General features: G+C 25.6%; 1 protein-coding gene across 2 annotated transcripts in view; it reads left to right on the plus strand.

The window, feature by feature from the left end:
- The window catches only part of Adcy2 (adenylate cyclase type 2 Ac76E), a 132,466-nt gene that overhangs the window by 23,566 nt on the left and 81,371 nt on the right, over positions 1-27,529 (plus strand). For both annotated transcript variants that reach the window (XM_065505109.1, XM_065505110.1), the window contains exon 3: positions 7,096-7,585. In XM_065505109.1, coding sequence (XP_065361181.1) covers positions 7,450-7,585 — 136 coding nt within the window. In that variant the 5' untranslated portion in view covers positions 7,096-7,449. The remainder of the gene's footprint in view (positions 1-7,095; positions 7,586-27,529) is intronic.

Raw genomic sequence — 27,529 nt, forward strand, 5'->3', positions numbered from 1 at the left:
AAAGGGTGGCCAGCTAAAGGCAAGATAAACAAAATTTACAAAATTCAAATTAGTAACAAATTTGTTTATTTTTCTAGCCATAAAAATATTTCCCTGTAAAAGGGATTTTTTCAAAAAAATTTGGGAATTCTGGGATTTTAACAAAATCTAGAATTTTTATTAATTTTATTCAAAATAACTTAGTTTAAAAGCAATTTTTTTTTAATAATCACATTTTTAAAATTTCCCCCTAAAAGGGATTTTTTTCAAGTTTTTGGGAATTCTGGAATTTTCATAAAACAAAATTTAATTTTAGCATTAAATTTTTCATAAAAAAGCTTATTTTTATAATTTCCAAAATATTTCCCCGAAATGGAAGTTTTTCAAGATTTTTGGGAATTCTGGGATTTTGATAAATTTGATGAAAAGAACTAAGAACAGAAAATAGGATTTTTTGAAATGCTGGAATTTTTATGAAACAAAGTTTTTTTTGTAAATTTTATTGAATTTATTTTATTTTTTGTTTCTAAAATTTTCCCCGAAAATGGGATTTTTTTTCTAAATTTGGGAATTCTTTTTTTTAAGTAAAAACCAAATTTTTATTAAATTTTAAAGCAATTAAATTACTTTAAAAACGTTTTCTAACATTTCCAGTAACTTTTCAAAATTTTCCCCGAAAATGGGATTTTTTTTAAATTTGGGAATTCTTTTTTTAAATAAAAACCAAGTTTTTATTAAATTTTAAAGCATTTAAATTACTTTAAAAATGTTTTCTTACATTTCTGGGATTTTAACAAAATCTAGAATTTTTATTAATTTTATTCAAAATAACTTAGTTTAAAAGCAATTTTTTTTTAATAATCACATTTTTAAAATTTCCCCCTAAAAGGGATTTTTTTCAAGTTTTTGGGAATTCTGGAATTTTCATAAAACAAAATTTAATTTTAGCATTAAATTTTTCATAAAAAAGCTTATTTTTATAATTTCCAAAATATTTCCCCGAAATGGAAGTTTTTCAAGATTTTTGGGAATTCTGGGATTTTGATAAATTTGATGAAAAGAACTAAGAACAGAAAATAGGATTTTTTGAAATGCTGGAATTTTTATGAAACAAAGTTTTTTTTGTAAATTTTATTGAATTTATTTTATTTTTTGTTTCTAAAATTTTCCCCGAAAATGGGATTTTTTTTCTAAATTTGGGAATTCTTTTTTTTAAGTAAAAACCAAATTTTTATTAAATTTTAAAGCAATTAAATTACTTTAAAAACGTTTTCTAACATTTCCAGTAACTTTTCAAAATTTTCCCCGAAAATGGGATTTTTTTTAAATTTGGGAATTCTTTTTTTAAATAAAAACCAAGTTTTTATTAAATTTTAAAGCATTTAAATTACTTTAAAAATGTTTTCTTACATTTCCAGTAACTTTTCAAAATTTTCCCCGAAAATGGGATTTTTTTTTAAATTTGGGAATTTTTTTTTTAAGTAAAAATAAAGTTTTTATTAAATATTAAAGCATTTAAATTACTTTAAAAATGTTTTCTTACATTTCCAGGAATTTTTTAAAAATTTTCCCCGAAAATGGGATTTTTTTTTAAATTTGGGAATTCAGTTTTTAAGTAAAAACCAAGTTATTGTTATAATTTAAAGCAATTAAATTACTTTAAAAATGTTTTCTAACATTTCCAGGAATTTTTTTAAAATTTTCCCCGAAATAGGGATTTTTTTTAAATTTGGGAATTCAGTTTTTAAGTAAAAACCTGGTTTTTATTAAATTTTAAAGCAACTAAATTACTTTAAAAACGTTTTCTTACATTTCCAGGAATTTTTTAAAATTTTCCCCGAAAATGGGATTTTTTTTTAAATTTGGGAATTCTTTTTTTAAGTAAAAACAAAATTTTTATTAAATTGTAAAGCATTTAAATTACTTTAAAAATGTTTTCTTACATTTCCAGTAATTTTTTAAAATTTTCCCCGAAAATGGGATTTTTTTTAAATTTGGGAATTCTGTTTTTAAGTAAAAACCAAGTTTTTATTAAATTTTAAAGAATTTAAATTGCTTTAAAAATGTTTTCTCACATTTCCAGTAATTTTTTAAAATTTTCCCCGAAAATGGGATTTTTTTTTAAATTTGGGAATTTTTTTTTTAAGTAAAAACCAAGTTTTTATTAAATTTTAAAGCATTTAAATTGCTTTAAAAATGTTTTCTCACATTTCCAGTAATTTTTTAAAACTTTACCCGAAAATGGGATTTTTTTTTAAATTTGGGAATTTTTTTTTTAAGTAAAAACCAAGTTTTTATTAAATTTTAAAGCATTTAAATTGCTTTAAAAATGTTTTCTCACATTTCCAGTAACTTTTCAAAATTTTCCCCGAAAATGGGATTTTTTTTTTTAAATTTGGGAATTCTTTTTTTTAAGTAAAAACCAAGTTTTTATTAAATTTTAAAGCATTTAAATTGATTTAAAAAAAAAAAAAAAAAAAACATTTCCAGTAATTTTTTAAAATTTTCCCCGAAAATGGGATTTTTTTTTAAATTTGGGAATTCTTTTTTTATTTTTTTTTTTAAATTTACTTAACTAATTTACTTAAAAACATTTTCTTACATTCCAGGATTTTTTGAAAATTTTCCCCCAAAATGTGATTTTTTTTTAAGTAAAAATAAAGTTTTTTATTATAATTTAAAGCTATTAAAATATTTTTAAATGAATTTCTTACTCTTACAATTTTAATTTAAATTTTCCAGCAATTTTTTTCTTGAGGAAACTGTTTTGTTATTATTTTTAGGAATTCTTTAGGAAATGTTGGCAACTTTCATTTGTATGTAAATAAACTCACAAATTTATTCTTTATTTTTGTTGTTGTTTTGTAGTTTAGTTTTTGTTTTTGTTGTTTTTTTTTTTTTATATTTCTTTATATCTAACATTGACTTATATATTGTTTAGAGTTGATTATTTTTTTCCTCATGTCGACAACAATATAAGATTTTTTGCTTTTGTTGTTATTATTGTTATGGCATTTTACTGCAATTATCATTAATTTACATTTATTCATTATTGTTGTGGTTGTTGTGTGTGTTTGTTGTACATACGGTGATGTTTTGTTATTGTTTGTGTATTAAAACGAAATTTATGTTGAGCCATAAGGAAGGGAGGAGACAAAGAGTAAGTGAAAGAGAGAGAGAAGGGAGAAGCAAAAACTAACGGTTTAAGGTGGCTGCCATATATAAAAGTAAAGAAAGAAGCAGAATAAATTATTTGTTTTGGGAAAATAAAGAAAAAATCATAAATATTCTGAAATCTTTAAATATTTTTCAAATAATTTAATTAAAAACTCTTTTAGTAAGTATATAAATATTTTATTTAATAAATTAACTGTTTAAAAATCATTTAATTACCTGTTTGTTTAATAGTTTGTCAGCTATCAATCAATAATTTTTATGTATAAAATCATTAATTTTATTATAAAATATTTTTAGCTTTGTTTGCTGACTTTTAACTCTATTAAATTATTATTTAATGGGAGTATAAAAAACAGCAAGCAGCAGCAAACAATTAATAAGAAATTAAAATTAATGATAAATAATTTATGTAGACAATAGGACAAAAACATTGTAAATAGCTTTATAATTACATTAATTTATTATTGTTTTAATAAATGTGATTAATTATATGTTTAATTAACTTTAATAAACTTCCAAGAAACGTTGGCAACACCCCAACAATTAAGGGGTTAACAAAATTGTATAGACAAACATCTATATATTATTAGTTGTTTTAATAATTATAATGCTTTCAAGTTAAGAATATTACAAGATTAACTCAATTATTTAAAGTTTTCAATTAATAAAGGAAATGGGAAATGGTTACTTTTTTTGAAAACACAAAAATAATGGAATATCATGTTTTTTTTTTAATTATTCAGCTTTATATAGCTTTGTTAACATTTTTAAAAATAAATTTTTATATGGTTACTTGCTACATTGAACTGGTTACTTTGATTTTTTTTAGGTTTTGTTAACTTTTCTTATAATTTTTAAGTAAATATTGAAATAATTGTTAAAAATATTAATTTTCTTTAGTTTTTTAAACGGTTACTTGTTTAATTTTAAGTGGTTACTTTTGCCAAATACAGAGAAAAAAATAATTTTTAGGTTGGTTTTGTTTAATTTATTCAAGTATTACTTTTTAGAGGTTTTATAAAGTGATTTTATATGGTTACTTATTTTTTTGATAACGGTTACTTTAGATTTTTTCATATAATTTGTTGTTTTTCAAATATGTTTTACAATGTATTAATTAAATAACCAAAATTAGTAAATCTAAGTAGTTTTAGATATGGTTACTTGTTTCTTATAAAGTGGTTACTTTTGTCTAAAACATAGAAATTATAGAATATCGTGATTTTTTTTAATTATTAAGGATTACTTAACTTTTCTAACATTTTTAAAAAGAAAATTTTATATGGTTACTTGCTATCATGAACCGGTTACTTTGAATTTTTTGGGTTTTGTTAACTTTTCTTATCATTTTTTAAGTAAATATTATAATAATTGTTAAAAATATTAATTTTCTTTAGTTTTTGATATGGTTACTCATTTATTTTTAAATGGTTACTTTTCCTAAATTCATAAAAAAAATTTGTTTTAAGGTGGTTTTTGATTAATTTCTTCAATTATTTTTACAGTATTATTTTTTTTAGTGTTTTATAAAGATATTTTAATGGTTACTTATTTTTTGTTAATGGTTACTTTATTTTTTTTTTTAAATTTGTTAGAAAATAATATATTTTACAATGCAATCAATTTGTATATCAAAATTAGTAATTTTATGCAGTTTTTGATATGGTTACTTGTTTTTTATAAAGTGGTTACTTTTGGCTCAAACATAGAAATTATGGAATTTCATTGCTTTTTTTAATTATTAATGATTCACTTAGCTTTTTTAATATTTTGAAGAGGTATTTTTCTATGGTTACTTGCTATCATGAACCGGTTACTTTTAATTTTTTAGGTTTTGTTAACTTTTCTTATAATTTTTTAAGTAAATATTATAATAATTGTTAAAAATATTAATTTTCTTTAGATTTTGATATGGTTACTCATTTATTTTTAAATGGTTACTTTTCCTAAATTCACAAAAAAAATTTGTTTTAAGGTGTTTTTTTTTAATTTCTTCAATTATTTAACGAGTATTACATTATTTTTAATGTTTTATAAAGATATTTCAATGGTTACTTATTTTTTGTTAATGGTTACTTTAATTTTTTTTATTTAAATTTGTTAGAAAATAATATATTTTACAATGTAATCAATTTGTATACCAAAATTAGTAATTTTAAGTAGTTTTTTATACGGTTACTTGTTTTTTTTAAAGTGGTTACTTTTGTCTAAAACATAGAAATTATAGAATATCGTGATTTTTTTTAATTATTAATGATTCACTTAGCTTTTTTAATATTTTTAAAAGGCATTTTTCTATGGTTACTTGCTATCATGAACCGGTTACTTTGAATTTTTTAGGTTTTGTTAACTTTTCTTATAATTTTTTAAGTAAATATTGAAATAATTGTTAAAAATATTAATTTTCTTTGGTTTTTGTTATGGTTACTCATATATTTTTAAATGGTTACTTTTCCTAAATACTGAAATAATTTAATTTTAAGGTGGTTTTTGTTTAATTTCTTCAATTATTTAATAGTATTATTTTTTTTTAGTGTTTTATAATGATATTTTAATGGTTACTTATTTTTTGTTAATGGTTACTTTAATTTTTTTTTTTTAAATTTGTTAGAAAATAATATATTTTACAATGTAATCAATTTGTATATCAAAATTAGTAATTTTAAGCAGTTTTTGATATGGTTACTTGTTTTTTATAAAGTGGTTACTTTTGTTGAAAATACTGAAATTGAGCAATTTTAAGCTTTTTTATTATAATTAAATTATTATTTAGATATTCTATGCTGTTGTAAAGTTTTTATGAAGGGTTCTTGTATGGTTACTTGGTTTCAATTTCAATTTTATGTTCTTATTATTTACAATAAATATATTATTTAAATTGAATTCACTATAAATTTCTTTTAACAACTACTTTAACTATGTTTGCTTAGTATTAAAATTCTGGGAATTTTATTCTCAAGTTAGTTGCCAATCTTTGCAAAATAAAACGTTTGCCATTCATGCATAAACATGCAGCAATTGTTGTTGTTAACTTAACGCTCAACTAAAATACACGTGCTTTGTTATGGCAAATAAATACATTATACAAATATTGTTATTGTTTTGAATAGAAAAACTATATTAAAATAATGTAAACAAACAAAATTTTGTAGCTTTTTAATATGTGTTTACTTTTTTCCGGGTCTGAAGAATGCAGTTCAAAAGAAAAGGCGGAGGAGGGCAGCAAGACGTTGGTAGAAAGTAAAAGAAAAGGCTATAAAAATAAATTTTATTACAATTTAAAACATGAAACTGAACAGCAAAAGAAAACAATTTAACGTTTAATAAATAAATCAAAGAAAATTTAAAAAAAAAAAAATTTTAAGTGAAATGAGGGATGAGCAAATGTTTTGAATGGGCTTTGAAAGCTAAAACAAAGTGATGATATAGTATTTAAATAAATTTAATTAAAATAATAATTTAAAAAAAAAATCTTGATAAATTAAAAGAAATTTTAAATTTAAATTTAAATTTTTTTTACAAATTGTTGAATTTTTATTATGCAAATAATGTCTAAAGTTTCGTTTTATCTTTATTATTATTACTTTCATTATAAACCTAATGTTGCCAACTTAATAAGCCATAAATTCTTGGCACACTAGGTTATCTGGGTGTAATTTTAATCTTTTTTAAATTATAGCTGTGTTGTGGTTAACAAATTAATGTTAAAAAGTCACTGAAAAGTTAGATAAACTTATAAAAACGTTATAAATTTCACACATTTTTAATCCCAAAAAAAGAAAGATAAAAACCAACTTATTTTATATTTTTTTTAAAACAACATTTGAAAAACCTGCTTAAAATTATATATTTTTTATTCAACATATTAATTATATTTTTAAAAACCCCAGTATTTAACTAAATTTTCATAATATTTTCTTTTAATCCATTTATTTACAGTTTAATGTTGTCATAAACTCTAATTAACAGTTGGCAAACCTTTTTTCCTTGCTGCCATATCATTCAAGAACTACAAACAACAACAATAACAATAACAACCGAAAGCATAAAAAACCAAGCAAAACAAAACAAATAAACAACAAACACTCCCCCCCACTACCTTCCAAAAACAATAACAACAAACACGCCATGTAACCTAACATACAACAACAAACATTGTAAACAAAACAAAAAAAGAAATCCCTAAAATAAATTTAAACTCAACTCTAACCTCTCCCTCTCTCACACTAACTCTCTACCTCCTACATATACCCACCACAACCCCTCCCTCAACAATAACAAAAGCAAAACATCATGGTGAAATACAATGTGGAAATAGTTAAAACCGAAAATGGCACGGGAAAACCAACAGCAGGTCTAACAACGGCCTTGGTAGCGGAAAACGGAAATGATAATGCGGATGCTAATGGTCGTGAAAATGGCACAACGGGTAAGTTTGTTTGTTTATTCTTATTACAATAAAAAATTTATTACAGTAAGAAATAAAAGGAACTTAAAATAAATAGATATAATCATATTTATGTGAACATTAATACCCATAAAACTAGAGTTAATACAATTGAACGAACGAAAAAAAAAAATTCAATTTGAAATATATATTTTTAAACTAAAAAATAAACTAAAAAACAAGTTTGTTAAAGCTATAAAATTAATGACATAAAAAATACTTAAATGCAGAACAGTGTGGCATAAAATAATAAGAAAAATTTTAAAATTTCCAGCTAAATTAAAATCAGTCTTTGTAAGACAGTTTTCTTATAAAACAAGTAAGAGAGCTATTATATACCCTTCACCAAATTATACTTCAAAATACAAATTTTAAATATTTTTAGGTGAACAAACAAATTTTTTTTCCAAAGTTGTTTTTTTTTAATTTTTTGGAAAAAAAAAATTTTTCGAATTGTTATTTGATTTTTTTTTTTAAATTTAAGAAAAAAATTTTCGGTAAAAAAAAATTTCCGGATTAAAAAGTAATTTTTCCGATTTTATACATTGTTGCAAGGTTCTTTGAAATATCTGTCATTAGATATCCATATTGTCTATATTAATGACTTAGTAATCCAGATATAGGTCAAAAATAGGTAAAACATCGAGGTTGTCCTGGTTTTTTCCTCATATCTCAGTTATTTGTTGACCGATTTTGCTGATTTCAAATAGTAAACTTCTCGAAAGCATGTCTGACAGAATTATTGAAGATTTGGATCCCGAAGATATCTGGGGTCTTCAGAAAATTGATTTCAACAGACAGACGGACATGACTTAAACTACTCCACTATCTATAAGGATCCCTTCTCACGAAGGTGAGTCTTTGTAAGACAATTTTTTCTTATAGAAAACAGGTTCTAGTTTTGTTCTAGTTCTGGTTCCAGTTCAGGTTCTTTTTCAGGTTCCAATTCAGGTTCTACTTTAGGTTCTAGTTCAGATTCGAGATCAGGTTCCAGTTCAGGTTCCAGTTCAGGATCTAGTTCAGGTTCCAGTTCAGGTTCTAATTCAGGTTCAAATTCAGGTTCTAGTTCAGGTTCTAATTCAGGTTCTAGTTCAGGTTCCAGTTCAGGTTCTAGTTCAGGTTCCAGTTCAGGTTCTAATTCAGGTTCTAGTTCAGGTATTTCTGGTTCTATTTCAGGTTCCAATTTAGGTTCTACTTTAGGTTCTAGTTCAGGATCTAGTTCATGATCTATTTCAGGTTCTTTTTCAGGTTCTAGTTCTAGTTCAGGTTCTAGTTCAGGTTCTAATTCAGGTATTTCTGGTTCTATTTTAGGTTCTAGTTCAGGTTCCAGTTCAGGATCTAGTTCAGGTTCTAATTCAGGTTCTACTTTAGGTTTTATTCTAGGTTCCAGTTCAGGATCTATTTCAGGTATTTCTGGTTCTATTTCAGGTTCCAATTCAGGTTCTACTTTAGGTTTTATTTTAGGTTCCAGTTCACGTTCCAGTTCAGGTTCTAATTCAGGTATTTCTGGTTCTATTTCAGGTTCCAAGTCAGGTTCTACTTTAGGTTCTAGTTCAGGATCTAGTTCAGGTTCCAGTTCAGGATCTAGTTCAGGATCTATTTCAGGTTCTTTTTCAGATTCTAGTTCAGTTTCTACTTCAGGTATTTCTGGTTCTAGTTCAGGTTCTAGCTCAGATTCTAGATCAGGTTCCAGTTCAGGTTTTAGTTCAGGTTCTATTTCAGGTTCTATTTCAGATTCTAGATCAGGTTCCAGTTCAGGATCTAGTTCAGGTTCTAATTCAGGTATTTCTGGTTCTAGTTCAGGTTCTATTTCAGATTCTAGATCAGGTTCCAGTTCAGGATCTAGTTCAGGATCTATTTCAGGTTCTATTTCTGTTCTAGTTCTAGTTCTGTTCTAGTTCTGTTCTAGTTCTGTTCTAGTTCTGTTCTAGTTCTGTTCTAGTTCTGTTCTAGTTCTGTTCTAGTTCTGTTCTAGTTCTGTTCTAGTTCTGTTCTAGTTCTGTTCTAGTTCTGTTCTAGTTCTGTTCTAGTTCTGTTCTAGTTCTGTTCTAGTTCTGTTCTAGTTCTGTTCTAGTTCTGTTCTAGTTCTGTTCTAGTTCTGTTCTAGTTCTGTTCTAGTTCTAGTTCTGTTCTAGTTCTGTTCTAGTTCTGTTCTAGTTCTGTTCTAGTTCTGTTCTAGTTCTGTTCTAGTTCTGTTCTAGTTCTGTTCTAGTTCTGTTCTAGTTCTGTTCTAGTTCTGTTCTAGTTCTGTTCTAGTTCTGTTCTAGTTCTGTTCTAGTTCTGTTCTAGTTCTGTTCTAGTTCTGTTCTAGTTCTGTTCTAGTTCTGTTCTAGTTCTGTTCTAGTTCTGTTCTAGTTCTGTTCTAGTTCTGTTCTAGTTCTGTTCTAGTTCTGTTCTAGTTCTGTTCTAGTTCTGTTCTAGTTCTGTTCTAGTTCTGTTCTAGTTCTGTTCTAGTTCTGTTCTAGTTCTGTTCTAGTTCTGTTCTAGTTCTGTTCTAGTTCTGTTCTAGTTCTGTTCTAGTTCTGTTCTAGTTCTGTTCTAGTTCTGTTCTAGTTCTGTTCTAGTTCTGTTCTAGTTCTGTTCTAGTTCTGTTCTAGTTCTGTTCTAGTTCTGTTCTAGTTCTGTTCTAGTTCTGTTCTAGTTCTGTTCTAGTTCTGTTCTAGTTCTGTTCTAGTTCTGTTCTAGTTCTGTTCTAGTTCTGTTCTAGTTCTGTTCTAGTTCTGTTCTAGTTCTGTTCTAGTTCTGTTCTAGTTCTGTTCTAGTTCTGTTCTAGTTCTGTTCTAGTTCTGTTCTAGTTCTGTTCTAGTTCTGTTCTAGTTCTGTTCTAGTTCTGTTCTAGTTCTGTTCTAGTTCTGTTCTAGTTCTGTTCTAGTTCTGTTCTAGTTCTGTTCTAGTTCTGTTCTAGTTCTGTTCTAGTTCTGTTCTAGTTCTGTTCTAGTTCTGTTCTTGTTCTGTTCTAGTTCTGTTCCAGTTCTGTTCCAGTTCTGTTCTAGTTCTGTTCTAGTTCTGTTCTAGTTCTGTTCTAGTTCTGTTCTAGTTCTCTTCTAGTTCTGTTCTAGTTCTGTTCTAGTTCTGTTCTAGTTCTGTTCTAGTTCTGTTCTAGTTCTCTTCTAGTTTTGTTCTAGTTCTGTTCTAGTTCTGTTCTAGTTCTGTTCTAGTTCTCTTCTAGTTCTGTTCTAGTTCTGTTCTAGTTCTCTTCTAGTTCTGTTCTAGTTCTGTTCTAGTTCTCTTCTAGTTTTGTTCTAGTTTTGTTCTAGTTCTATTCTGGTTCTGTTCTAGTTCTGTTCTGTAGTTTTTTTTATCTCTCACTGCTACAAAACCCATTAATGTGTTTTAAAAATAATCTACAGAGCATTTAAACAAAAGCCAAATAATTTATATGATATCAAAAAATAGAATAAAATAAAACAAAAACAACTAGAACAGAAACAGCATGTGGTGTTGCTGTTGCTTTAACTAGCCAGTGTTACGTCATGTTCAAACAACAAGTTCAAAAATTCATCCCCTTTTTTTGAATGTTGTTGCTGTTGGTGCTGCTGCTTTTGTTTTTATTGTTGTTGTTCGTGTTTGTTAGTGTTACAATTTATATTTGATGTCAGCATGCAACAAGTTACTCAAAGTCATGGCCATTTGGCGAACAAAATGATTACGCGAGAAATAAAATAAAAAACAATAAAACAAAAAACAAATATTTACTATGTCGAAAAGGCAGCAGTTTAAAGTAGTAAGAACAATAAGAAAGAAAAGCTAATAAATTTGGGGGATTTGAGTCAATTGAAATAAAAGAAGAATCAATTATATTTGAACATTTGTATTGTAAATTCGAATTAATTCGATTTCGAAACAAATTATTCCTTTAAATCTCTGTGATAATATTTTGTCTAGTGACAGTTTGTGTAGTTTCTATTTTTAAACAATTTTATTCATCTCAACACAAAAAAGTGCTAATTAAATGAACATGTTTAACATGAAACCACCACACATTTCTATATTATTGTAAAATTTTTAATAAATTCCTCTCTGTCTTCACAACTTTTGACTCTCAGCTTAACACTTTTGTTTATATATTCAAGCGCCAAAGTCGTTGGTAGTTTTGAACTTCTCATGTTTAGTAATTCAGCGTTTTGTGAAAACTTTTATAGTTTTTGTGAAATATTTGTATAACATTTCATTTGTTTTTTAAGTTAAATTGTTGTTAGACATGCTAACTTTTATATAAACTACTCGTTCTTATATAAAAGTTATTAATGCGAATTCCTTTTTAGGGGGTGCGTTTTTTTGTTCTATTTTTAAGAATTTTTTTGGGGAAAAAAATCAATATTACAGCAAAATTTTGTTCTAGCTGGGTTTAAGGTTTAAAAATTATTTAATATTTATTTTTGTTGTTTAATTTGCATTAATTTTTCTTTCGTTATTTTGCTTCCGCATTTATTTTCAACATCAACATCATTATCATGTGCAGATGAATAAGTAAGTGATGCCTTTAGGATTCTTTTCGTTTTGAAGAGGAGGAGGAGGAATCTGTTTAATATTCCTGGTATATATTACTATAATAAATAAATATTGGCAGTATTTAATACTTTGGCAAACAGCATAGAAATGTATTGACTTTTGTGTGAAATTAATCGAAGAGAGCAGGGCGGCACAAACAGAACTAGAACAGAACTAGAACAGAACTAGAACAGAACTAGAACAGAACTAGAACAGAACTAGAACAGAACTAGAACAGAACTAGAACAGAACTAGAACAGAACTAGAACAGAACTAGAACAGAACTAGAACAGAACTAGAACAGAACTAGAACAGAACTAGAACAGAACTAGAACAGAACTAGAACAGAACTAGAACAGAACTAGAACAGAACTAGAACAGAACTAGAACAGAACTAGAACAGAACTAGAACAGAACTAGAACAGAACTAGAACAGAACTAGAACAGAACTAGAACAGAACTAGAACAGAACTAGAACAGAACTAGAACAGAACTGGAACAGAACTGGAACAGAACTAGAACAGAACTAGAACAGAACTAGAACAGAACTAGAACAGAACTAGAACAGAACTAGAACAGAACTAGAACAGAACTAGAACAGAACTAGAACAGAACTAGAACTAGAACCCGAAATAGAACCTGGACTGGACCTGAACTAGAACCCGAAATAGAACCTGGACTGGACCTGAACTAGAACCTGAAATAGAACCTGAACTGGAACCTGAACTAGAATCTGAACTAGAACCTGAGCTAGAACTATAACCTGAACTAGAACAGAACCAGAACAGAACTAGAACAGAACTAGAACAGAACTAGAACAGAACTAGAACAGAACTAGAACAGAACTAGAACAGAACTAGAACAGAACTAGAACAGAACTAGAACAGAACTAGAACAGAACTAGAACAGAACTAGAACAGAACTAGAACAGAACTAGAACAGAACTAGAACAGAACTAGAACAGAACTAGAACAGAACTAGAACAGAACTAGAACAGAACTAGAACAGAACTAGAACAGAACTAGAACAGAACTAGAACAGAACTAGAACAGAACTAGAACAGAACTAGAACAGAACTAGAACAGAACTAGAACAGAACTGGAACAGAACTAGTACAGAAAGACAGTTTTCTTATACAGAAAATTCACTTGTGAAAGACAGTTTTCTTATAGAGAAAAGTCACTTGTGAAAGACAGTTTTTTTATAGAGAAAAGTGTCTTGTGAAAGACAGTTTTCTTATACAGAAAAGTGTCTTTTTGAATTAATATTAATTTACATGGCTTGATTAAGTAATATTCTTTTTCCTCATGTGTTTTTTTTTAACTCCAACAAGAATTTGTTTTTCATTAAACTGAAATTCTTGTCAAAAGTATAATTTCTTCTACTATTTACCCTCAAAACAAATAATCCCGTTTTATTTACTCACACTCATCAATTCCCATACTTGCTCTCAACCTCCCTCCCTTCATTACATTCGTAAACAGTTATTTGAGTACTTGAATGATTACTGTTAATATGAGGGAGTTAAGGTGTATGTGAATGTGAATCTGAGCGTATAAGTAATTTAATGCTCATACGTACTCTCTCTCCCATAAGTACGCCATGTTTGTATTTACATGGTTTGTGTGTACGTACGTACAAATGTATGCACGTATGAGCCATTGAGAATGTTTGTTTATTATTTGAAGATGAGTTGCTTAAAGAAATTTATTTACACGAGACAACTCATTTGTAGCTGTAATTGTTGTGTGTCACAGTATGTAAGAGTTTGAAGGCGAGTGTTTACATATTTATTTACATAAATTTCTAAAGATAACACTTGAGAGTGTCAGTCTTTATAGCTGTTTTATATCTTCTTAATTTTTTTCTCTTTTTGTTTGCAAAATTAATTGCCTTTAATTTGTTATTTTGAAATTAACATGTTAATCCCTATTTTGAGTTCCTAAGTAAATATTTGAAATATTTTCTTAATGTCAAGCCTCATTTAATTTAATTTTTTTTCTTGTTATTTAATAAATATTTATGTATATTTAAGGCTTGTTAATGTTATGGGTTTTTAATATTGTTTGACTTTGTTTTTATGCTGCAGCATTTGTTTTTCATTGATTTCTTTAAAAAGCTACTTAAATACCTAAAATGTTGCTGAAGGTTTATTAAAAATTTGCTTAAGTATGTAACATATGCTGGCATATTTTTAAAGGGCTACAAGAAATTTAAAACAGTTTAATATTATTACCAGGGTCATGAAGCAAATATTAATAAAATAAACTAAAGACAGTTTTCTTATAGAAAATTGTCTTTATAAGACAGTTTTCTTATAGAAAACGGTCTTTGTAAGACAGTTTTCTTATAGAAAACGGTCTTTGTAAGACAGTTTTCTTATAGAAAACGGTCTTTGTAAGACAGTTTTCTTATAGAAAACGGTCTTTGTAAGACAGTTTTCTTATAGAAAATTTGTCTTTGTAAGACAGTTTTCTTATAGAAAATTGTCTTTATAAGACAGTTTTCTTATAGAAAACGGTCTTTGTAAGACAGTTTTCTTATAGAAAATTTGTCTTTGTAAGACAGTTTTCTTATAGAAAATTGTCTTTATAAGACAGTTTTCTTATAGAAAATTGTCTTTGTAAGACAGTTTTCTTATAGAAAATTGTCTTTGTAAGACAGTTTTCTTATAGAAAATTGTCTTTGTAAGACAGTTTTCTTATAGAAAATTGTCTTTGTAAGACAGTTTTCTTATAGAAAATTGTCTTTGTAAGACAGTTTTCTTATAGAAAATTGTCTTTGTAAGACAGTTTTCTTATAGAAAATTGTCTTTGTAAGACAGTTTTCTTATAGAAAATTGTCTTTGGAAGACAGTTTTCTTATAGAAAATTGTCTTTGTAAGGCAGTTTTCTTATAGAAAACAGTCTTTGTAAGACAGTTTTCTTATAGAAAACAGTCTTTGTAAGACAGTTTTCTTATAGAAAAAAGTCTTTGTAAGACAGTTTTCTTATAGAAAACAGTCTTTGTAAGACAGTTTTCTTATAGAAAACAGTCTTTGTAAGACAGTTTTCTTATAGAAAACAGTCTTTGTAAGACAGTTTTCTTATAGAAAATTTGTCTTTGTAAGACAGTTTTCTTATAGAAAATTTGTCGTTGTAAGACAGTTTTCTTATAGAAAATTTGTCTTTGTAAGACAGTTTTCTTATAGAAAATTTGTCTTTGTAAGACAGTTTTCTTATAGAAAATTTGTCTTTGTAAGACAGTTTTCTTATAGAAAATTTGTCTTTGTAAGACAGTTTTCTTATAGAAAATTTGTCTTTGTAAGACAGTTTTCTTATAGAAAATTTGTCTTTGTAAGACAGTTTTCTTATAGAAAATTTGTCTTTGTAAGACAGTTTTCTTATAGAAAATTTGTCTTTGTAAGACAGTTTTCTTATAGAAAATTTGTCGTTGTAAGACAGTTTTCTTATAGAAAATTTGTCTTTGTAAGACAGTTTTCTTATAGAAAATTTGTCTTTGTAAGACAGTTTTCTTATAGAAAATTTGTCTTTGTAAGACAGTTTTCTTATAGAAAATTTGTCTTTGTAAGACAGTTTTCTTATAGAAAATTTGTCGTTGTAAGACAGTTTTCTTATAGAAAATTTGTCTTTGTAAGACAGTTTTCTTATAGAAAATTTGTCTTTGTAAGACAGTTTTCTTATAGAAAATTTGTCTTTGTAAGACAGTTTTCTTATAGAAAATTTGTCTTTGTAAGACAGTTTTCTTATAGAAAATTTGTCTTTGTAAGACAGTTTTCTTATAGAAAATTTGTCTTTGTAAGACAGTTTTCTTATAGAAAATTTGTCTTTGTAAGACAGTTTTCTTATAGAAAATTTGTCTTTGTAAGACAGTTTTCTTATAGAAAATTTGTCTTTGTAAGACAGTTTTCTTATAGAAAATTTGTCTTTGTAAGACAGTTTTCTTATAGAAAATTGTCTTTGTAAGACAGTTTTCTTATAGAAAATTGTCTTTGTAAGACAGTTTTCTTATAGAAAATTGTCTTTGTAAGACAGTTTTCTTATAGAAAATTGTCTTTGTAAGACAGTTTTCTTATAGAAAATTGTCTTTGTAAGACAGTTTTCTTATAGAAAATTGTCTTTGTAAGACAGTTTTCTTATAGAAAACAGTCTTTGTAAGACAGTTTTCTTATAGAAAATTGTCTTTGTTAGACAGTTTTCTTATAGAAAATTGTCTTTGTAAGACAGTTTTCTTATAGAAAATTGTCTTTGTAAGACAGTTTTCTTATAGAAAATTGTCTTTGTAAGACAGTTTTCTTATAGAAAATTGTCTTTGTAAGACAGTTTTCTTATAGAAAATTGTCTTTGTAAGACAGTTTTCTTATAGAAAACAGTCTTTGTAAGACAGTTTTCTTATAGAAAATTGTCTTTGTTAGACAGTTTTCTTATAGAAAATTGTCTTTGTAAGACAGTTTTCTTATAGAAAATTGTCTTTGTAAGACAGTTTTCTTATAGAAAATTGTCTTTGTAAGACAGTTTTCTTATAGAAAATTGTCTTTGTAAGACAGTTTTCTTTTAGAAAATTGTCTTTGTAAGACAGTTTTCTTTTAGAAAATTGTCTTTGTAAGACAGTTTTCTTTTAGAAAATTGTCTTTGTAAGACAGTTTTCTTATAGAAAATTGTCTTTGTAAGACAGTTTTCTTATAGAAAATTGTCTTTGTAAGGCAGTTTTCTTATAGAAAATTGTCTTTGTAAGGCAGTTTTCTTATAGAAAATTGTCTTTGTAAGGCAGTTTTGTCTTTGTAAGACAGTTTTCTTATAGAAAATTGTCTTTTTAAGACAGTTTTCTTATAGAAAATTGTCTTTTTAAGACAGTTTTCTTATAGAAAATTGTCTTTTTAAGACAGTTTTCTTATAGAAAATTTTCTTTTTAAGACAGTTTTCTTATAGAAAATTGTCTTTTTAAGACAGTTTTCTTATAGAAAATTGTCTTTTTAAGACAGTTTTCTTATAGAAAATTGTCTTTGTAAGACAGTTTTCTTTTAGAAAATTGTCTTTGTAAGACAGTTTTCTTTTAGAAAATTGTCTTTGTAAGACAGTTTTCTTTTAGAAAATTGTCTTTGTAAGACAGTTTTCTTATAGAAAATTGTCTTTGTAAGACAGTTTTCTTATAGAAAATTGTCTTTGTAAGACAGTTTTCTTATAGAAAATTGTCTTTGTAAGACAGTTTTCTTATAGAAAATTGTCTTTGTAAGACAGTTTTCTTATAGAAAATTGTCTTTGTAAGACAGTTTTCTTATAGAAAATTGTCTTTGTAAGACAGTTTTCTTATAGAAAATTGTCTTTGTAAGACAGTTTTCTTATAGAAAATTGTCTTTGTAAGACAGTTTTCTTATAGAAAATTGTCTTTGTAAGACAGTTTTCTTATAGAAAATTGTCTTTGTAAGACAGTTTTCTTATAGAAAATTGTCTTTGTAAGACAGTTTTCTTATAGAAAATTGTCTTTGTAAGACAGTTTTCTTATAGAAAATTGTCTTTGTAAGACAGTTTTCTTATAGAAAACAGTCTTTGTAAGACAGTTTTCTTATAGAAAACAGTCTTTGTAAGACAGTTTTCTTATAGAAAACAGTCTTTGTAAGACAGTTTTCTTATAGAAAACAGTCTTTGTAAGACAGTTTTCTTATAGAAAACAGTCTTTGTAAGACAGTTTTCTTATAGAAAATTGTCTTTGTAAGACAGTTTTCTTATAGAAAATTGTCTTTGTAAGACAAAAATGTTTAATAAAAGTTAACAATTTGTATTAATTTCCTTCTGGTTAAGGGTAACAAATGACAAATTATTTTTTTAAACATTTTTAATAACTTTTTTATTGCAAAGCAAGCAAAAATTATAAAAATAAAACTTAACAATACGATTAGAAGATGTCACAAACATTTATTAAATCTCGAGATAATAACAAATAAAAATGCTTTGTGGAAATGTTTTCTTTTTCTTTTTTCTATATAAAATAAATACAAATTTATAATATTTGTTTGCTTTTGACTTTAACATAAATAATATAATTTTATTTATATTATTAAACTGTCAAAACCATGAAAAAACAAACTTTTTTAAAGTAATCCTTTGAAAACTGGCTGAAAAATAACCTAACAGCTAAAAAAAAACTGATAAAAACGCCTAAACATTAATATTAAGAAGAAAAAAACAAAGTTGTGTAGCCTACCTTGAGGCTGAAACAAACCTCTACACAAACCCACCTAAACACTTGCATTCGTATCCCAACAAAATTGAGTTGTAAACAAACAAAACAAACAACCCACCAACCTCCCACTCATTTAAGTAAATCGTTAACTGAGAGTGTTGGTTTACACACTCTCAGTTTAATTGAATGTAGAAGCAATGTGTGTGTTTGTGAGAGCATTTAACACTTACAGTTATTTACTGTTCTCCATGTTTAACCAATCAACAAACATTGTGTAGATGTAGATGTTGTTGTTCTTGTTATTGTCCTTGTAGATAGTGGTGTTGTCGTTATTGTTGTTTTTATTATGACACTCTAGATCTTTTAAGTGATTTAACCATTTTTTTTAATCGATTTTAAATCATCAATAAAAAATTATCCTGAAATAAAAGAAGCAATAAAAGAAAACGACTTAATTGTTATTGATTTTAATTGAATTCATAGAAGCGTAATAAATATTTTGTAAATAGAAATAGGAAACGTGTTTAATATCTGTAAGGATATAATCAATGTAATCAATTTTCTTTTAATAAACAATTTGTAAATAATTAATTATGGCAATTGTTTACAAAAGTCCGTTAATTAAGTATTTCAAATTGAATGCTGTTTTAAAAGAAAAAATTAAAAATTTTTTAAAGTAAATAATTTTTTGTTTATTTCAACTCATTTTAAGCAAAAAGTTTCTTTGCTAATTTAAAGTGTTTATTACTATTACTGCTAGGATGACATTTTAAATTACTCTCGCAAGTAAATTCTTCAAGAACTCGTACGAGTACTAAGATTTTATTACTTAGAAAGTGTAGTGAGTTATATGAAGAGTGTTTGCAGAAAAGATTCTAGTGATTTATTAAGCTGGGTTAAGATATACGAGTATTAGCAAAAAAAAAAAAGATTTTTTATTTAAACTATTTTTTTTTCTTAATGTTTGCAAGTTTAAGTATGTTGTACATATGAGTGTGCAGCACAACTATTGTAATAAAACATAATATCACCCTCATGATGATGATGATGATATTGCAGCTATTATTTCTCTTTTGATAAAGCTGGCATTAAAAAACTATCTACGATTTATATGTATTAAGTAATAATACTTATTTGTAAGTATGTAAGTTGTTGCTAAGGAATGCTGTTAAGTATGTATGTTTATAGTAAGGACAATGTTCTACTAAAATCCTTACAATAAGCAGTAATTCTACTTTTATTTAGATAATTTTTTTCACAAATGCAAACATACAAATCTGTGTGTCAATAAAAAAATATACTGGCAAACATCTAAAGATTTAAAAATAAGAGTATTTATACTAAAATCGGTTTTTATTTTACAATAAGTTTTTAATATTAAAATACGTTTTTGAAACTAAAAAATGTTTTCTATAATAAAAGACATTTTTTATATTAAAAGACGTTTTTGGTACTAAAACACGTTTTTTATACTAAAATACGTTTTTGATACTAAAAGACGTTTTTTATACTAAAATACGTTTTTTATACTATAATACGTTTTTTATACTAAAAGACGTTTTTATACTAAAACACGTTTTTGATACTAAAACACGTTTTTGATACTAAAATACGTTTTTTATACTAAAAGACGTTTTTTATACTAGAAGACGTTTTTTATACTAGAAGACGTTTTTTATACTAAAATACGTTTTTTATACTAAAATACGTTTTTTATACTAAAAGACGTTTTTTATACTAAAAGACGTTTTTTATACTAAAAGACGTTTTTTATACTAGAAGACGTTTTTTATACTAAAATACGTTTTTTATACTAAAAGACGTTTTTTATACTAGAAGACGTTTTTTATACTAAAAGACGTTTTTTATACTAAAAGACGTTTTTTATACTAGAAGACGTTTTTTATACTAAAAGACGTTTTTTATACTAAAAGACGTTTTTTATACTAGAAGACGTTTTTTATACTAAAATACGTTTTTTATACTAAAAGACGTTTTTTATACTAAAAGACGTTTTTGATACTAAAACACGTTTTTTATACTAAAAGACGTTTTTTATACTAGAAGACGTTTTTGATACTAAAACACGTTTTTTATACTAAAATACGTTTTTTATACTAAAAGACGTTTTTTATACTAGAAGACGTTTTTTATACTAAAAGACGTTTTTTATACTAGAAGACGTTTTTTATACTAAAATACGTTTTTTATACTAAAAGACGTTTTTGATACTAAAAGACGTTTTTTATACTAAAAGACGTTTTTTATACTAGAAGACGTTTTTGATACTAAAACACGTTTTTGATATTAAAACACGTTTTTTATACTAAAATATGTTTTTTATACTAAAAGACGTTTTTTATACTAGAAGACGTTTTTTATACTAGAAGACGTTTTTTATACTAAAATACGTTTTTTATACTAAAATACGTTTTTTATACTAAAAGCCGTTTTTGATACTGAAACACGTTTTTGATACTAAAATACGTTTTTTATACTAAAAGACGTTTTTTATACTAAAAGACGTTTTTTTATACTAGAAGACGTTTTTGATACTAAAGCACGTTTTTTATACTAAAATACGTTTTTTATACTAAAAGACGTTTTTTATACTAGAAGACGTTTTTGATACTAAAGCACGTTTTTTATACTAAAAGACGTTTTTTATACTAAGAGACGTTTTTTATACTAGAAGACGTTTTTGATACTAAAGCACGTTTTTTATACTAAAATACGTTTTTTATACTAAAAGACGTTTTTTATACTAAAAGACGTTTTTTATACTAAAAGACGTTTTTTATACTAAAAGACGTCTTTTATACTAGAAGACGTTTTTTGTAATAAAAGACGTTTTTTATACTAAAAGACGTTTTTTATACAAAAATACGTTTTTTATACAAAAAGACGTTTTTGGTACTAAAACACGTTTTTGTACTAAAAGACGTTTTTTATACTAAAAGACGTTTTTATACTAAAACACGTTTTTGATACTAAAACACGTTTTTGATACTAAAATACGTTTTTTATACTAAAAGACGTTTTTTATACTAGAAGACGTTTTTTATACTAGAAGACGTTTTTTATACTAAAATACGTTTTTTATACTAAAATACGTTTTTTATACTAAAAGACGTTTTTTATACTAAAAGACGTTTTTTATACTAAAAGACGTTTTTTATACTAGAAGACGTTTTTTATACTAAAATACGTTTTTTATACTAAAAGACGTTTTTTATACTAGAAGACGTTTTTTATACTAAAAGACGTTTTTTATACTAAAAGACGTTTTTTATACTAGAAGACGTTTTTTATACTAAAAGACGTTTTTTATACTAAAAGACGTTTTTTATACTAGAAGACGTTTTTTATACTAAAATACGTTTTTTATACTAAAAGACGTTTTTTATACTAAAAGACGTTTTTGATACTAAAACACGTTTTTTATACTAAAAGACGTTTTTTATACTAGAAGACGTTTTTGATACTAAAACACGTTTTTTATACTAAAATACGTTTTTTATACTAAAAGACGTTTTTTATACTAGAAGACGTTTTTTATACTAAAAGACGTTTTTTATACTAGAAGACGTTTTTTATACTAAAATACGTTTTTTATACTAAAAGACGTTTTTGATACTAAAAGACGTTTTTTATACTAAAAGACGTTTTTTATACTAGAAGACGTTTTTGATACTAAAACACGTTTTTGATATTAAAACACGTTTTTTATACTAAAATATGTTTTTTATACTAAAAGACGTTTTTTATACTAGAAGACGTTTTTTATACTAGAAGACGTTTTTTATACTAAAATACGTTTTTTATACTAAAATACGTTTTTTATACTAAAAGCCGTTTTTGATACTGAAACACGTTTTTGATACTAAAATACGTTTTTTATACTAAAAGACGTTTTTTATACTAAAAGACGTTTTTTTATACTAGAAGACGTTTTTGATACTAAAGCACGTTTTTTATACTAAAATACGTTTTTTATACTAAAAGACGTTTTTTATACTAGAAGACGTTTTTGATACTAAAGCACGTTTTTTATACTAAAAGACGTTTTTTATACTAAGAGACGTTTTTTATACTAGAAGACGTTTTTGATACTAAAGCACGTTTTTTATACTAAAATACGTTTTTTATACTAAAAGACGTTTTTTATACTAAAAGACGTTTTTTATACTAAAAGACGTTTTTTATACTAAAAGACGTCTTTTATACTAGAAGACGTTTTTTGTAATAAAAGACGTTTTTTATACTAAAAGACGTTTTTTATACAAAAATACGTTTTTTATACAAAAAGACGTTTTTGGTACTAAAACACGTTTTTGTACTAAAAGACGTTTTTGATACTAAAAGACGTTTTTTATACTTAAAAACGTTTCTTATACTAAAACACGATCTTATACTATCTTATACTTATAAAAGACGTTTTTTATACTAGAAGACGTTTTTTATACTAAAACACGTCTGTTATACTAAAACACGTCTTTTATACTAAAACACGTTTTTTATACTAAAATACGTTTTTTATACTAGAAGACGTTTTTTGTAATGAAAGACGTTTTTTATACTAAAAGACGTTTTTTATACTAAAAGACGTTTTTTATACTAGAAGGCGTTTTTTATACTAAAACACGTTTTTTATACTAAAAGACGTTTTTGGTACTAAAACACGTTTTTATACTAAAAGACGTTTTTGATACTAAAAGACGTTTTTTATACTTAAAAACGTTTCTTATACTAAAACACGATCTTATACCTTTTTACCCCCCAAAAAAACAGTTTTATAGAAAAATTTTTCTCAGAATATTAAAATTGTATTGCTGATGAACCCATCAACATCATCCCTATTATTAAATATCTGCATTTGATTGATTTCATTTAGCTTTTCATCTTTCGCTCTGGGATAAAGGAAAACTGTCAGTGACATTAATGTATTGATATCAAGCATTTTCCCCCACTACTATACAATTTTTTAATCACAATTCTTAATTAAAACCAATCATCTTCATCATCGTGATTTCTCACGAATGAAAATATATTTATAAGATGTCGTTGAGTGTCATCATCATAATCATCATACTTGTGTGCTTAAAATCACACCATTTGGATGACTGTTTTTGTGCTGCAATTGAAGCTGCGCTAATGCTGCTTCAATTACTGCGGGAAATGTGTGAGAACGAAATGAAATCTTAATTAAAAGATGATGATGTTAAGAAAGAAAAAAAAAGGCGGAAAAAAATTCTATAAAATCTGTTTGCTGAAACATGCACTTATGGGTAGACAAACAGAGCACTAGATTTATCATTTGTTTAAGAGGAGTGTGTGTTTTCTAAAACATACAAGTATAATAACGTGTCTACAACTTCTAACAAGGATTTCATTTAATTAACAAGTTCATAATGTGCTGCTGTCTTTCTTAATGCAAAAAGATTGTTCTCGCAAGCATTAATATTACACACACACAACCAAACACAGAGAGGCAATAATAATTATTTTGCTTTTTTTAAAAAGCCTGAATGTAGGCAATAAAACAGGCAGCTATATTAACTATAACAATTTAAAGGTAACTCTTGAGTTAAAGCTTCAATATTTAGTGATTTATTTTGGATTTTTAGAGCAAATTTACAGAATTTAAGATTTATTGTTTTCATATATAGAAATCTCCTAATGATTCTACAATCTGTTGTGCCTTATTTTGTTTGTCTATTTTTCTTTTCCATTATTTTCTTTTTTTAGTTTTATTTCATTTTCTCTGTACTTAAGTCTTAACAATTTATCGAGATAAATTTTTTATTACTGCTAAGCAGCAAAAAACAAAAGAAAAACTTGTCGAAGAAAGTTTCAGTTTTAATGAAAACTAAATTGAACTAGAGACAAAACAAGAACAAGAAAACCTGAAGAAATGAACATCAAGTAACACATTGTATGGTTAGATAGATACTTGTAGTTTTAAATGGAAATGTTTTCCTTCATCATCCATCTATTATGTATTAAATATATATCAGAATACTTGCCGACATATAGACAGGGAACATAATAATAAGTACACTATAAAGAATATCATGTAAAACAATGAATTGTTCCCTAATATTTGTTCAAGTGTACTTTTAATTAAGTTTTAGCATGCATTCATTCATTCACCTACCATATGGTTCATATTGTCAATTAGATGTTTATAGTTGTACCCATTGGCATTATTGTTCTTGGTTTTTATTTAAGCTAATTAGGAAAGCAAAAAATTTAATGAAATCTTAATATAAGAATCGTCTTTTAGTATTAAAAACGTCTTTTAGGATCAAAAACGTCTTTTAGTATCGAAAACGTCTTTTAGTACACAAAACGTCTTTTAGTATAAAAAACGTCTTTTAGTACAAAAAACGTATTTTAGTATAAAAAACGTCTTTTAGTACAAAAAACGTCTTTTAGTATAATAAACGTATTTTAGTATTACAAACGTATTTTAGTATAAAAAACGTCTTTTAGTACAAAAAAGTCTTTTAGTAGAAAAAACATTTTTTAGTATAAAAACGTCTTTTAATATCAAAAACGTCTTTTAGTACAAAAAACGTATTTTAGTATCAAAAACGTCTTTTAGTATCAAAAACGTCTTTTAGTATAAAAAACGTCTTTTAGTATAAAAAACGTCTTTTAGTATAAAAAACGTCTTTTAGTATAAAAAACGTCTTTTAGTATAAAAAACGTCTTTTAGTACAAAAAACGTCTTTTGGTATCAAAAACGTATTTTAGTATCAAAAACGTATTTTAGTATTAAAAACGTTTTTTAGTATTAAAAACGTTTTTTAGTATCAAAAACGTCTTTTAGTACACAAAACGTCTTTTAGTACAAAAAACGTATTTTACTATAAAAAACGTCTTTTAGTACAAAAAACGTCTTTTAGTAGAAAAAACATTTTTTAGTATAAAAACGTCTTTTAATATCAAAAACGTCTTTTAGTATAAAAAACGTATTTTAGTATTTAAAACGTCTTTTAGTATTAAAAACGTTTTTTGGTATCAAAAACGTCGTTTAGTATAAAAAACGTCTTTTAGTATAAAAAACGTCTTTTAGTACAAAAAACGTCTTTTAGTATAATAAACGTCTTTTAGTATTAAAAACGTTTTTTAGTAACAAAAACGTCTTTTAGTATCAAAAACGTCTTTTAGTATAAAAAACGTCTTTTAGTATAATAAACGTCTTTTAGTATCAAAAAAGTCTTTTAGTACAAAAAACGTCTTTTAGTACAAAAAGCGTCTTTTAGTACAAAAAACGTCTTTTAGTACAAAAACGTCTTCTAATAACAAAAACGTCTTTTAGTATCAAAAACGTCTTTTAGTACAAAAAACGTCTTTTAGTATCAAAAACGTCTTTTAGCACAAAAAACGTCTTTTAGTATAACAAACGTTTTTTAGTATCAAAAACGTCTTTTAGTACAAAAAACGTCTTTTAGTACAAAAAACGTCTTTTAGTATCAAAAACGTCTTTTAGTATAAAAAACGTCTTTTAGTATAAAAAACGTCTTTTAGTACAAAAAACGTCTTTTAGTATCAAAAACGTATTTTAGTATAATAAGCGTCTATTAGTATTTAAAACGTCTTTTAGTATCAAAAACGTCTTTTAGTATTAAAAACGTTTTTTAGTATCAAAAACGTATTTTAGTACAAAAAACGTCGTTTAGTATAATAAATGTCTTTTAGTACAAAAAACGTCTTTTAGTATCAAAAACGTATTTTAGTATAATAAGCGTCTATTAGTATTTAAAACGTCTTTTAGTATCAAAAACGTCTTTTAGTATTAAAAACGTTTTTTAGTATCAAAAACGTATTTTAGTACAAAAAACGTCGTTTAGTATAATAAATGTCTTTTAGTATCAAAAACGTATTTTAGTACAAAAAACGTCTTTTAGTATCAAAAACGTCTTTTAGTACAAAAAACGTCTTTTAGTATAACAAACGTCTTTTAGTATCAAAAACGTCTTTTAGTACAAAAAACGTCTTTTAGTATTAAAAACGTCTTTTAGTACAAAAAACGTCTTTTAGTATTAAAAACGTCTTTTAGTATCAAAAACGTCTGTTAGTATCAAAAACGTATATTAGTACAAAAAAAGGCTTTTATAACAAAAATAATTGATTTCTGTTTTAAACTGTTTTTCTTAAAATCTACAATTTACTAAGTAGTTGTTAACATTTTACAACTTATTTAGTGCACTTACGTTTCTTTTGAAAAATGTTGTATCATGTTGCTCAATAAATTGCAACATCATCATCATCATCATGAACATTATTTTATTGGCTTTAAATTCAACATTAAAGTATTTGAAACTTTAGTTATTTCTGTTGATCCCTCTATTTAGTATTATTTCAGTATTGTTTAGCTTAATGTTTTTTTTGTGAAATTGTAAAGCTAAAACTAGTGGTTGTCGACAGATAAGAGGATTTAAAACTGTTAATAGCAAATACTAAAAATTTCGTTAAAAAATAAAATAAAGTGAAGTTAAGTTTAATTAAACATAACACTTTATCTGCCATTAGGCTTCAACTGCAATAAGAAAGAGTGCCTTTGTTTTTACAGAGCAGAAAATTGAGTGTTTTTTTAAAACAGTTTTCAAAATTTCCTTAACAATGACACGTATTGCAGATATGACATGTAAGATAAAAGCAGGGGTATTCACAGGGGTCTCAAAAGATGTTAATTTCAACATGCATTTCATTATTTCTCATGTGTTCTTATACTTTTACTTGCAACCCTCGTTTTTTTTTATTGCAAATTTATTTTTGTATTTATTTTGCAGTTATCTGCTGCAAACTTTAATTGTATTCAAAGTAAAATAAAAACTCTCTGCTCTTTTTTTCATAATATTCCTGCATCCCACTATTGTCCTTTTTTCTTGTTCCGGTCTGGGGAATTGTAGTGTTTTGTGTTATCTTACCAGAACAAGAAGTTATGAAATTTGAATAAACTTTATTTCTACATATACATATATTGTTTAACATTAAGGCATAATAAAGGTTAACAGTTGGAACGAAAAACACAATAAAAACTAATTTTTATAGTAAAAACAGTTTTACACTTAAAAATGTTTTATTTAAAAATACGTTTGTGATATTAAAATACGTTTTTAATACTAAAAGACGTTTTGTATACTAAAAGACGTTTTTTGTACTAAAAGACGTTTTTTATACTAAAAGACGTTTTTTATACTAAAAGACGTTTTTTATACTAAAAGACGTTTTTTATACTAAAAG

This window comes from Calliphora vicina, chromosome 3 (genome assembly GCF_958450345.1).
Source record: "Calliphora vicina chromosome 3, idCalVici1.1, whole genome shotgun sequence".
Lineage (NCBI taxonomy): Eukaryota > Metazoa > Arthropoda > Insecta > Diptera > Calliphoridae > Calliphora > Calliphora vicina.